The sequence below is a fragment of the Chenopodium quinoa genome, unplaced genomic scaffold, assembly GCF_001683475.1.
Source record: "Chenopodium quinoa cultivar QQ74 unplaced genomic scaffold, ASM168347v1, whole genome shotgun sequence".
Lineage (NCBI taxonomy): Eukaryota > Viridiplantae > Streptophyta > Magnoliopsida > Caryophyllales > Amaranthaceae > Chenopodium > Chenopodium quinoa.
The window spans coordinates 2,257,202-2,270,927 of record NW_018742810.1 but is presented as its reverse complement, the minus strand read 5'-3'; the positions used below and the strand labels follow the sequence as shown (position 1 = coordinate 2,270,927).

Genomic DNA, 13,726 nt, shown 5'->3' with positions numbered 1-13,726 from the left:
CGGAAGTACTTGAGTTTTATAGACTAACTTCATCAGTGTGTACTTAATTCCACTATCTTGATGAAAGTAGCATATCTATCTTCATATTTATTAATTGTTCCATACTATATCTTCCTGGCCGTGCATTATAATCAGGAACATGACTTCGTGATTTATGAAGTTTCGTTGTTTCATTCGTGTACGACGAGTGTATTATTAGATAGATACTCATAACTCATAAGAGACCACTCGTACTATATATGTATGTCATTGACAGAGGTCGGGCCATAACACCCCATTCAAATGTTTAATCAAATGAATTACTAAATTAATTATAATTTGAGCATAGGAGAACGAATCTCATGCCTTATTATATGAATATACATATGATAGCCGATAAGAATGTCACCATGTTATTTATACTCTCATTGTACCATGATAGAATATCTTTTTTTCTCCTAATAAAAACAATTTCATGCAATAATAATCAGAATTGATAATGTATTTTGTATATGTACGTAATGCGTATGTATAAGAGAAGCATGTCCTGGCCTTTCATATTGATGCATCCCGGCCTATATATATATATATATGTCAAATTCGTTGTTTTGGAAAATGAAAATAACCAGATCAGATTGTATAAAAGCGTGGCTAAAAATCCTTGTATACAGCTCAATGGAACAAAATCTTAAAAAACGAAAGGGTAGCGAGCGAGGCTGACGGAGACGATTCTATCTGTCTTATGTGAGCAAATACCGGTCCTATGTACATGCTATGGTGTTTGTTGGCAGCAAGACAATCTTTTTTAGTACTGTCTTTCAAAATTCAAAATGCAGCTTCATTATTAAACTATATACTGTACATTCTTCCTTCTTTATTACTTGCTTTAATTAAAACGTAACTTTGGTTTGAAAAAATATTGATCGATTGGAGCTGGATAATTTAATGGACCAGGGTCGAAGAGAGCTCTTCTTTCATTAATTATCAGCAAATAATGCCCGCAATCTTGTTTATTTTACTTGCTTTTTTTCAACAGTTGCGTTGGTGTGCTAGTATAAATGTATAGTTATTCTAATAGTTATGAGATAGAGTACTACTAAGAATAATTCGAAAGTTGAGCAATCCACTTTTATCAATTTCAAGTTCGAGACGTCTCGAAATCTTCCCAATTTGTGTCATTTGTTCATAATTATATTGGATCTTACTTGTCTAATACAAGATAACACAATTGCTTACATCATGATCAACTCCTCTTCCTCTTTCTAGTATATAGATCTTCAATGTAAAAGGATAATAATGATCAAATATCATTATCATTATCATTATTAGTTATTGTTTATAGTTTGTAATATTTTGATTTACTCTTTAACTTTTCTGGTATATCCCTTAATATTATAACTAATATACCTAATCATATTTTGTACCTAGTCATAGTTTGGTGATGATCTACATTCTAATCTTGTACTATACATGTACTCATCAATTTAATAATATAAAATCTCTAAGCTTTCTCTCATTTTCTGTAAACTTTTCAATATTCTCTTTATCATTCAATGGTTGGTTATTCATGTTTTGATCGTAAGAGATTGAGCTATTGAAGTTTTAAACCTCGTCTCATTAATTTTTCTGATTTTTATTCATGTTAGTTGTTAAAATGTAATCTAGAAAAATTTAGGTCATTTTGTAATATAAATATCTAAAGTATATTCTAAAACGTGTCTAGAAAAAATCTAGTAGATAAATATCCTAGAAAATCTAGGCAATAACTATTAACTAGGTAAGACTAGTTAAATTAATCTAGAAGCATTGTCCTAAGTAGGTAAAGCATGTAGCACCACAACTATATACATGCAAGTGATAGATGTAATGTGAAGTGTGTGGAGTCAAGAGTATTCCACCAAAAATTGGGAAAGTTAGGAGCTCCCACAAAATTGTTGTGGTGACTGGTGAGGGAAGTATTCATCAAGATAGTGAGAGCATGATTATATATATGAGTTGTGTAGGAGTGGATCGAAATAAGAATCCCACCAAAAATATTATTTTACAATTCATGATATAATTTATGAAATGTAAAAATTGGTGTATGACATTCGGGTCCATTAAACTTTTACGTACGTCCAAATTCTATCATTAGTCACACATGACAACATGAATATATATTTAACATTTGTTAAATTTATGAAAACCCAAATCGCCGTGTAAGATTTTGATGAAATCACATAGAATTATTGAACAATGCAAAATTTTGCACTTTATCCGTCCCTAAATATGTACTTTCTTCGTCATTTTTAAACTTTACATTTGACATTTTTTTTTTGATAGAAAAATGGTCAAAACGTAGAGAATAAAAAAGTGATGGCAAGAGTAATAATTGTCACATTTGATTAAATTAAAGATCTTTTAAAAGGAGTTGGAATGCTACAATCAATATTTTTTTTGATGCAAGTCTTTTCATCTTTATCACACAACACTTTAATCTTTCTTAAATTCTATAAGGAGTGTATTAATAATGGTGTTATGTGCTTGTTGTAAATTTTGACAATATTCAGATCAGATCAGATCATATCATATTAGAACTTTTAATTATCATTTATTTATTGCTAAATATCGTTAATTGCGTATTAAATAATGGGGGTTGTTAAATATCGCCCTCGAATATCTAGCTAACGCCCGCAAAATAACCTAAATTGACGTAAGTAGCTTTGTTATAAAAATATTATAAAATAATTATTTTTACCTAAACTTAACACTTTTACCCTACACAAAAAATTTTACCGTTCTCTCTAGTGTTCACCGGCCACCAACGATCACGTTGAACCACCAACCACTGTAATTTTCAAAATCAAACAAATAATTTAAATTTTTCAAAACCTAATTTGTTGGATCCCATGGAAGACAACGAACACTACTAGAAAACAGGTCATTTCCGACGGAATTTTTCCGACGGAATCACCCTGAATTCTGTCGGAAAACCTGTTTCCGATGGAATTTCCGTCGAAATCGGTTGTCGGAAAACCTTTTGTAGGAAAAACGACCTTTTTCGACGGAAATTCCGTCAGAACTGTTTCGTCGGAAGAGGATTTCCAGAACCGGAAAAATTCGTCGGAAATTTCTGACGGATACTGTTTTGCCGAAAAATTCCGATATAAATTTCCGTTGGAACATGCTTTAATAAAAACAAAAAAAAATCCTCCCATCACCACCAGCTACCAGCCACCTTAACCCACCAGTCGACCACCTTAACCAGAACCCACCCACTAGACCCACCTAACCTGAACCCACCACCTTAACCCACCCGAAACCACCCAAAAATACGCGAAACCACCCAGATCTAGAACAAACGGCCACCCACAACCACCACCCAGACTCACGCCACCAAACCCACGAAGCCACCAAAACCCTTACTAACCCTAACCCACGCCACCAAACCCAACGAGACCACCCAGAAACCACGAAACCACCCAAAAATTCACACATCGCCACCTTCCACCAGCCCACACATCATACACGCACACACAACAACGTAACTCAGAACCCAATAATTTTAAGAAACCAAAGAAAAAAAACTCAGAAAAGCGAAAAACTAAAACATAAAACATACCTTGAATTCAAATGGGTTTCGAATTTCACCACGAAAACGGTTTAACAAGGCCAAATTCGGCCATGAAAAGTCTAGATCTAGGCTTTTAATGGTCGAATTTGGCCTAAAAATCCTTTAAAATAATCAAAACAAAACTCATGGTGGTGGTGTTGATTGCGCAGCGGCGGTGGTGGTGTTGGTTGCGCAGCGGCGGTGGTGGTGTGAGAAGGAAAAGGAGAGCAGAGGAGAACTGAGAAGGAGAAGAGAAATGAAGGAAGGAGAAGAGAAATGAAGGAAGGAGAAGAGAGAGAAAGAGAGGGCGGAGGAGAGAGAAGGAGTTCAGAGAGAGAAGAAAGGCGGAGAGAGAGAAGAGGAGAAGAGAGAGAAATAAGAAATGAAAGGGGAGGGGGATCCGTTTTTAGGGTTTATTTTTTTAATTTTTTATTTTAAAAAAACACCATAATTCCGCCGGAAAGGCTGTAAATTCCGTCGAAAATTTCCGACGGAATATCTAGATTTGTCTGAAATTTCTGACGGAATTTAAATCCATCGAAAATTTCGTTTTTTTCGACGGATTTTCGTGTCCTTCGGAACACATCCGTCGAAAATTGACCTTTTCTAATAGTGGAAAGACCAGAAACACCACCTACGTTGCTGTCGGAGGCTCGTCGGACCGTACGGAATCGGTACGATTATTTAATTTTTTTTATTTTCGAAATTCCCAGGCAAATGCCTGGAAATTTCAAAAAACCTAGGTAGAAACGCCTAGTTTTTTCAAACACCCTAGGCAATTTTGTAAAAACTAGGCGTTTCTGTCTAGGTTTTTCGAAATTTCTGGGCATTTTCCTGGGAATTTCGAATTTATTTTCTTTTTGATTTTGAATTTCACATATTCATTATTATTATTTTGATTATATTAGTTGTGTTTGTTATTATAATTACTCGTGTTTGCTATTATAATTAGTTGTGTATTGTTAGAATATTATTATTATTAGTTGTGCGTTGTTAGATTATTATTATTAGTTGTGTTTTTGTTGTTTCTCAACTTTTATTAATATTTGTTTTTATTATTATTATATAGGATTCTGAGTTCGAGGATGGTGATGGTGTGGACTACAACGGATATTTTTTGACAGACACTGTGTTTCCTAGTTTTGAGGATGTTGTTCTATGGGCACAAAATGTTTGTTGCCCGCTCGGATTTATGTTAGTGAAGGCTTCTTACAAGACCGATCGGAGTGGTCGGCCGTATCGATATGTGAGTTGTGATCATGGAAAAAAGAGCATGATAAGAGACATGATGAACACGATACGCAAAGACACGAAAAGCAAGGCAAACAGTTGTCCCTTCAAACTCAAGGTTGAGTATGTCAGAGTAGTAAGTGGTTGGAAGCTCAGTTGCTTGAACGACACTCACAATCATTCTTTGGTTGTGTATCCCTCCAAACACAAGACACATGTTGTGTGTGTGGCATATTAGCAAAGATGTTGAGGCGAAGGTTACTTCCATGTTCGAAAAAAAGAAGGAGATTGGTGCCAAGTTCAAAAATGGGAGGTGGAGGCATGTGATTAATGCTACATCTTAAGAGGCTTATAAAAGAGTAGAGCTTGTAGAGCTGAAAACCAAGTGGGGTCGATGGCCGAAAGTGATTGACTATGTTGTGGACACTTGGCTCATACACAAGGAGAAGTTTGTGATGTTTTGGACGAACCAGGTACTGCACTTCGGCAATGTTAACAACTGCAGGGTTGAGAGCCAGCATTTGGCATTGAAATGTTGGATTGAAAGTTCTACAGGTTCTTTAGACACAGTTTGGGCTCAGGTGCACTGCTCAATTGAGAACCAGATCATAGCCATTCGTTGTTCTACATGCAGTTGAGTACTGTTATGGATTTTTATTAAACTTTATATAACTTTATTAATAAACATGATTTTTTTTAAGCAATTCTTTTTAAAATTTACTAAGTAAGTACTTCGTAATTAGAAAATAAAAAACTAATATATAAATGTCAACTTGATAATTCCCAACAAATGTGTAAAACATAAATGTCCACTAACAACATCCAAAACATAGTCTAATAAAACAACAAAGTCAAAGCTAAAATACATATTACAACTAATCTCTAAGTCCATTTATTACATTCCAATAATCAATCACCTGCTCCAACATTGCTCTGGTGTCCCTTGATAGCATAGGATACTCACTAAGTGATCGCTGCACCTTAACCATGAATCGCCCTACCCACTACACAAACCATTATAATTGTGTATTAATAGTAATAATAGGAAAAAAATAATTAAATAAAAATAAAAAACTTACGTAATCAACGTTGGTCCTCTCAGGAAGACCGTGATCATCCTCAACATTAGGAGTGACTATAGGATGGCTAACTCTCCTAAACCATGGTAGGTAGTCAGGTGCACAAGTATGTCCGCCACGTGGAACTCTAGTATATCTACCAAGCAGAAGATTGAACGCAACACCGGGGACAAATCTATCCCACATGAGAGTGGTCATCTGAGCTGAAAACTGACCCTATAAGACTTCACACTAAGTGGTCTCTAAGCATCATCAGGCCTAATCATGTCACCGGGAATCTCCTGTATAAACCCCAACTGTCAAACAAATCGATCGGGCATATATGGCTCTATGATCCCCCGATAGCGAATACATCCCGTAAACATAGTCCTAGGCACCTGTTGTGCAGGAAAAGATCCGTACGACAACCAGCATACCTGAAAAATTAGTACAAGTGTAAATCAACTGTAAATAAAGCAATATAAAACAAATAGAAATTACGTATCTATTTATACCTCATGGTCACCCAACTGGTCAAGTCGAGTACGAAAGGACACGAGACGCTGTTGATGCATCCGCGTCATACCAATATCCCATAACCCTGCACGAGCATGAGAGACGTCTCGTGTTAACACATCCTGGTGAGGCCGAAAACATGGAAAGTACTCGTATATCCAAGCCTGTAGAAAAGTCAGACAACCCGCGATAGAATCACATCCATTTCGGGTGGCATGCCCGAGCTGACGATACAAGTACGCTAGTGTGGCTGAACCCTAAGAGTATCTCGTCAACCTCTCCAGGTTATCCTCCATACACAACTCACTGAGAAAAGAAGGGTGAGTACGGGTACCGCTCTTGTTAGTATAGAGCGTGTTACCCAAAAGGAACCACATGTAACCAATGACCTGAACCGCCTCCAGCTGCTCCTCACTACGACACCTAGTAATAATCTGGTCAGTATGGACGCCACCGTTCCTGTAGATGGCGTTTCTGAGTCTTAACCTGTAGCTCCTCCGTAGTCAACTGTAATAACCCAGCTACCAATGTCCTATACTTGTTACTAGGGAAATCACCGCCAACCATATCCCCATCAACCCGAATACCAAGTATATGGTGTACGTCGTGCAACATGATGGTCATCTCACCAAAAGGTAGGTGGAATGTGTTCGTGTTTGGCTGCCATCTCTCAACAAAAGCAGAAATCAGCGGAAAATCAAGGTGGTCGTGCATAATGCTCGACTAGTGCGACAACCCAGTCTGTCGTATCCGCATAATAGTGGCAGCCGTAAATCGCTCTAGCCATTCACTCAACTCTCTACACACACCAACTCTAGTCTGACACCGCAAAAATCGTCGATCTTCCCCATCCCAAATATATCGAGCAACATGGGCCCCGAAACTAGGAATAACGCTCCCATCCTCGAGCCCACCGTCCATCGACCCCTGAACAAGCCAAGACGCTGCAGATCGAGGTGGTCGTGAACTCGTAAATCTCCCATCAGGACCTCTCGTCACGACAGTCGGCTGCTCCTCAGCATTAGCCTCACCCTCATCTTCATCGTCCTTAAGTCCATCATCCTCGTACCTCGAACTCGAACCCGCACCCGAGCCAGTAGTCCTCAACAAAGCATTAGGCTAACCACCGGCTCCCTCCCGCTCATCCAAATGAGTACCAGAATCATCCACTACCCTGTCGCGCTCCGAACTGAACTACCGTCCCGTATACTTACCCCCTGTCTTTCCTAATTGACTCGTTATACCGTGTGATCTAGCATGCCGTGGACCAGAACCCTCGACTACATTCTAAATTTAGAACAAATTTTAATATTAATAATAAAAACAAAATAGGTGATGCAAACAATTGAAAACAAAAGATATAAAACTAATATTAATAATAAAAACTAATGAAATATAATAATAACTTGTGCTTTTTAATCTAATGAGTTTAAAATGGCATTGATATAAAACTACCAAGCTACGACCCATTCTTGACTAACTTTTATACTTAAATAATCCTACATTGTATTGCCACAACATATAGTAATCACAACATTTGCAAGAATGCAAACCATTATTCTAAACAAAACTTTGCACCCAAATTCACAAAAATAGTTGGATTAAAACAAACCCAATATGCTTAAATTTGTTTCTTTCCAAACAAATCTAAAACAATAATAAACTCTAATAATAACTACAAGAATAATAATAACAATAATAATAAACAAAAATAACAGTAAAAATCATTTTTTTTAAAAAAAAAAACGAATTAAAAAAAAAATTCAAAACCTAGTAAACACCCTGTTTTTTCGAACAACCTAGGCTCAAACGCCTAGTTCGTTCGAACAACCGTGTGGTTGTTCTAATTTTCTAGGCGTTTCATCTCAACCGCCCAAATCTTTCGTACAACCATACGGTTGTTTGAACGAACTAGGCGTTTAAGCCTTGGTTGTTCGAAAAAACAGGGCGTTTGAACCCGATTTCAGAAAAAAAAAACAAACCTTGTTTCCGGCGACCGCCTTCCCCTTGTCCTTCCTCATCATATCCACGACTGTGTAGATCGAGAAACTGGAGATTAAAGGAGGTGGTGGTTGTTTAGAGATAGAAGAGGGAGTAAGGGTGGGTAAATTATGTTTGAGGAATTGAGGGGGGTAATTTTTTTTTTTTTTTTAATATAAGGGTAAAACTGTTAAATTTATTTTATTTTGCGGGCGTTAGGTAGATATTCGAGGGCAACGTTTAGCTTTCCACTAATTACATATTTGAAAAGTTCATAATGAGAGGAATCTAACAAGATCTATTTTGATAATGTTTCTCTTTATAGATTAGTATTAAAATGTAGTTAAAATTTAGTCAAATTATTAAATCAGATCAGATCAGATAAAGTTAGATTAGACCTTAATAAAATGAGATAAGATCTCCTTGTTTAAGGTGAAGAAAATAAGTTCTAAATACAATGAAGTGATTAAATGGGCTTAGATTACATAGTAGACAATGCCTGGGCCTTGGGTGAACGTTTCATCATGGGGCTGGATGGGTTTTCATAATTGGGAGTGAAATGCAAAAAATAAGAGCGTATAGAATAAAGAGAAAGAGAGAGAGAGTAGAGAGCGCCATTAACCCTGAATTCAAAATTATACAGTACTGTACTGAATTGAGTAGAGTTTCATCTTTGCAACAATGGCGATGGCTCTGGGTGTGCGATCGTCAAGTATAGAACCGTTGGAGTAAGTGTGTTGTTCAGAGATGCAATCAGAGGTTTTTCCATGCCATGGACGGGGACCCTAACGTTCCGGCCCCGCTGCTCACCTCCGCCACCCGCTCCGTCAACTTCAACTCCAACTCCAACTCGTCTTCTTCTTCTTCTTCTTCTTCTTCTGCTACTTCCTCTGAACCTGATTTTCTCCGTAATGTTCAAGCCGCTTTCAAACGCCACCGTTCCATTGGTATTTTTTTTTTTTTTTTTTTTTTTTTGATTTTGCCTTTTCTCCCTATTTTCGATTTAGGGTTTGCTTTTATTTACTCAACTTCTACTAAATCTGCTTTATGTTTTTTTGTTTTTGGATTTTGGGCATCCGAAACATCACTATCAATCGTCCAATTTCACATTGTATATACTTGAATTCAATTCTAAATTCTCCAATTGGGTTTTACTACCAATCCGATTGCTTGTGCTTAAGGCTCCATTGTCAGATTCAATTCACGCTTTTATCTAATCAACAACATCCTAGGGATTCCTAGCTCTAAACACCTTGCAATTTTGAGATTTTCTGGGCTCAAATTTGGGGGTTTAACCACCAGATGCCTTTCTTTATCCTCTTTTTTTCTAATGATGCTTGGAACTTACAGGTACAATGCAATCAACTAACTTGTTACCAAGACGTAGTGTGCTACCACAAAGGGAAACGCCGAAAAGTTCAGTGCATAATTCAGGTTTAACAGTAGAGACCAAGAGGTCTGTTGAAATTGCTTCTCAACCCAAGAATCTCCATGGCCACACTAATGAGAGATCGTCTGTCATCGATCCTCAGGAAGATGCCTCACTTACGCCTCCTTCCTTCACCGCTACTATCACCAATACCTATGATGACAAGTATAATCCATTTGGAGGGCACATCAAGGAAGATCAACTTACCTGCAAAGCTGGTGTTGACATCAATGTTTCCTGTGGTGCACAATCTAAACATTGTCAAATGGTGGAGGGTTCAAGGAAAGTCAAATTTTCACTGGCCAGCTCTGCCAATTCACAGGGTAATTTATTAGAATTCATTTTTTACATGTTTCAATTATGACACCTTTTATTCCTTAGAACAAAACAACTCAAATTTTTGCTTGTTACCAAAGAGTTCATATCACTCTTATGATTGTGCTTTTGCGTCGAAGTCGTGCTACAAGTGTGTTTGACTGTTGTTCATTTTTACTGCTGCCATTTTTGTTCAGAATTGCACAACTTTTTCTTAAATTAAAATTCATCTAAATTAGGTTGGTATTATATTGCATAATCATCAACTTTAGAACTTGCCTGTTCAAATATAAATCAATTGTGAAATTGTGGGAAATGTACCTTTTCCTTTTCTTCAATGCTGCTATTAATGCAGGAACTGATGGTCAAATGGCCACCAGAATGGATTTGGCCACCAGATTGGACAACTTATCTTCTCATATGGATTCACTTGCATTGACAGAAATGGAGTGGGAAGCGGTTAATCAAGCAGAGATTTCCAATGTCATTAACAATGAACCAAAACTTCAGGATGCTGTCAGTGCTGATGCAGATGGTTGTTCGAGAGGTGATGGAGGCTCTTCAGTACTAGCAGTAAGAATGTCATCTCTTCAGAACCAGCTGCACCACTTGAGAGATTTCCTGCATAATGATGTAAGCCATCCAATGACCCAATCTTCTGTGGTGGGATCATCTTGTGTCACCACAACCTCTGTCCATGCAACATCTGCACCGATGCTCAATTCAACAACTCATTCTTCATGCCCACATCAAGATAGTTCAGCAGTTGGGTCCTTAACTGATGCCAATCGGATTTCTCAGAACATAGCCGTAAGAGATGGGACGCATCAAGCTTGCCCTACATCTGTAAATGTCAGTGGAGTTGATGCTGACAGGGCACTCAGTGGAGCTCAAGCTTCGAGCTCTGCAACAAATTCCTTAGCAGAAGTCAAAGAAATCCAACAACATAACTTGCAGCAAGCTAAAGTACCGGCTGATCCACCCCAAACTCAAAGCCAGCCCATAATGGAGAAAGGACAGGGGGCTGATGCTTCACATATCCCACCACCTAGCTCCTCATCAAAGGACCTGTCTTCTAATGTGAAGCTGGAGCCCTCTAAATCAGAGAAACATGAAAAGGCACCATCTCGGAAAAAGGGTTATGATCCTGACTTGTTTTTTAAGGTGAATGGGAAACTTTATCAAAGGCTTGGCAAGATAGGAAGTGGTGGGAGTAGTGAAGTTCATAAAGTTATCTCATCTGACTGTACAATTTATGCTTTGAAAAAAATCAAGCTTAAAGGTCGTGATTATGCTACTGCTTATGGATTTTGTCAAGAGATCCTGTATTTAAAGAAGTTAAAGGGGAAGGATAATATTATCCAACTCATTGATTTTGAGGTAGGCACTCTTCAGATTCCAATTTATACTCTGTCTTGGCAGAATTAATGATTTCTTTTGGGAATATAACAGACAGGGTTCCTGTAAAATTTAGTGTCTTATTTCAGTTGTTTATATGCTATCATTCAGTGATCTATAGTTGTGGGCTTAAGTAGGTTGGACAATCTTTGTTTTATCCTCATCTCATCATACCACACTAACGCTCACATCATGTTTACCTCAAGCGTAATTGAGTGAGTATACAAGATGAAGCAATAAAATCAGCTAGCTGCAATCCTCTTTCATTTCTTATGCAACCTCATAGGATCTAGTTTTTTTGGGGATTTAGAACCTATGATTTTTAGTTTCTCTGTTTTCCTTTGGGACATTCATTGATTGACTAAACTTTGTTAGCACTGTCATGATCTAGGTTACGGATAAAGCTTTACTACATGAAGTTATGAACGGTTCCATTTCTAACAAGGACAGCAGAGTCAAAGATGATGGATATATTTACATGGTTCTTGAGTATGGAGAAATTGACCTGGCTCATATGTTATCTCATAAGTGGAGGGAAATTGAAGGCACCAACTCAACTATGGATCAAAACTGGCTTCGTTTCTACTGGCAGGTTTGTGATCCCATTCTTGGTTTAATAAGCCTTGACAGGATTTGCTTTTTTAATGCAGAATGAATTTCTAATTTCTGCTAATCAGTAATAAAATTAAATTAAATTTAAGTGTAAAAAAGTATCATCCTAATGTCCAGGATAATTTCACCACACATAACTTTAATGGAAATTTAATATGAAGAGAAAGATATAATTTGGGGGTAAGCTAGCGTTACCATGACATTGGCATAATTCTTTCCTTACAAATTTACGTACACGTTCATTCTCTTTACTACTTTACTATCGAATCATTTCATTTTTAAAAAGTAGTTGATTAGTGATCATACTGTCCAACTTGCTTATAACTCATCCATTTCATCAGGTATAGATAGATCACATCTCCGTACCGGAGTAGTTTGAAACAAAAATTAATGATTTTGGTTTACTAGTATAATTTTGGCTAGACTGAGGGAATAGTGCACTAACTTTTTTTTTTGTGTCAATTTTGATGTCAGCAAATACTCCAAGCTGTAAACACAATTCATGAGGAGCGTATAGTGCACTCTGATCTGAAGCCAGCCAATTTTCTCCTTGTCAAAGGTTCATTGAAACTCATCGATTTTGGCATTGCTAAAGCTATAATGAGTGATACAACCAACATCCAAAGGGATGCCCAGGTTTTTTTCTTCCTCCACCCAGTATTTTTAATGGTTATACTGTAAACTCTAAAACTGGAATTCAAGTAAGTGCTCAGCTATCATCTATTTGCTCATGCAGGTGGGTACATTGAGTTACATGTCACCGGAGGCATTTATGTGCAATGAGAGTGATGCAAATGGGAATACTATAAAGTGTGGGCGCCCTTCTGACATATGGTCTCTTGGTTGCATTCTTTATCAAATGGTTTATGGAAGGACACCCTTTTCAGAATACAAGACATTCTGGGCCAAGTTTAAAGTAATCACTGATCCTAGTCATGAAATTACATATGGTCCAGTTTCCAACCCTTGGCTTCTGGATCTGATGAAGAAGTGTCTTGCATGGAATCGCAATGAAAGATGGAGAATTCCTGAGCTTCTTGAGCACCCATTTCTTGTTCCTCCTATACAACAGCAGTTGCCCCCTACACTGAAGCAACATTGTAAATTTACTCATGAGAATGTCCCAAATCTGTGCTCTGAGTTCCAACAGCTACTAGAAGATCCAGCTGCCATATCTCGAGATAATCAATTTAGGATACTATCGCAAATCTCATGCATCTGTCAGCAACTTCAGGAGCACCTCACAAAGATGAGCTAGTCTATATGTAGAAGAGGAATGTACAGTAGCAACATCTCTGCTAAGCATTTTGAATCACGTTCTCTTCTATGCATAATATGATTTGTGAATAAGTTCTGCTTTAAATTTTTTTTTTATGGCACCTTCCATCAGACTGATTGAATCTTAAATTATGGTTGTACAATCCTGTAATCTCCATGAAATGAATGTAGCTCCTATTTACTGAGGAAATTTAAAATGAATTATTACACTGAAAATATTTTCTTTTTTGGATTGGTTTGGGTCTTGTTTAATCCAAGTTCAATTTTATATATTTTTTTTTTTTGCGATTAGGGCATTGCATAATTTTGCATTACAATTTTTTACAAGTATATTTGTGT

General features: G+C 37.2%; 2 protein-coding genes across 3 annotated transcripts; one reads left to right on the top strand and one right to left on the bottom strand.

The window, feature by feature from the left end:
- Nucleotides 1–5,548: 5,548 nt before the first annotated feature.
- Nucleotides 5,549–6,215, bottom strand: LOC110725052. The gene is made up of 2 exons (XM_021904525.1): nucleotides 5,881–6,215; nucleotides 5,549–5,805 (listed from the first exon to the last, which is right to left on the bottom strand). The coding sequence occupies exons 1-2, from the start codon at nucleotides 6,076–6,078 to the stop codon at nucleotides 5,677–5,679; spliced, it is 327 nt and encodes a 108-aa protein (XP_021760217.1). The 5' UTR covers nucleotides 6,079–6,215; the 3' UTR covers nucleotides 5,549–5,676.
- A 1,596-nt stretch (nucleotides 6,216–7,811) lies between these two features.
- On the top strand, nucleotides 7,812–13,612 carry LOC110725323 (3-phosphoinositide-dependent protein kinase B-like). Of its 2 annotated transcripts, none has more exons than XM_021904814.1 (6): nucleotides 7,812–9,302; nucleotides 9,706–10,107; nucleotides 10,455–11,479; nucleotides 11,889–12,089; nucleotides 12,584–12,745; nucleotides 12,846–13,612. In XM_021904814.1, the coding sequence occupies exons 1-6, from the start codon at nucleotides 9,128–9,130 to the stop codon at nucleotides 13,365–13,367; spliced, it is 2,487 nt and encodes an 828-aa protein (XP_021760506.1). In that variant the 5' UTR covers nucleotides 7,812–9,127; the 3' UTR covers nucleotides 13,368–13,612. The 2 variants fall into 2 exon arrangements, with proteins under 2 accessions (XP_021760506.1, XP_021760507.1); XM_021904815.1 differs by having other exon boundaries at nucleotides 7,813–9,302; nucleotides 10,542–11,479; nucleotides 12,846–13,611.
- The last annotated feature ends 114 nt before the right edge of the window (nucleotides 13,613–13,726 follow it).

Excerpts from the sequence above, each read along its gene's own strand:
- LOC110725323 (XM_021904814.1), top strand. The coding sequence starts at position 9,128 with ATGGACGGGGACCCTAACGTTCCGGCCCCGCTGCTCACCTCCGCCACC. Across the intron at positions 9,303-9,705 it reads CAAACGCCACCGTTCCATTG|GTACAATGCAATCAACTAAC; the intron begins GTATTTTTTTTT and ends TGGAACTTACAG. Across the intron at positions 11,480-11,888 it reads TCCAACTCATTGATTTTGAG|GTTACGGATAAAGCTTTACT; the intron begins GTAGGCACTCTT and ends GTCATGATCTAG.
- LOC110725052 (XM_021904525.1), bottom strand. The coding sequence starts at position 6,078 with ATGACCACTCTCATGTGGGATAGATTTGTCCCCGGTGTTGCGTTCAAT. Across the intron at positions 5,806-5,880 it reads AGAGGACCAACGTTGATTAC|TGGGTAGGGCGATTCATGGT; the intron begins GTAAGTTTTTTA and ends TGGTTTGTGTAG.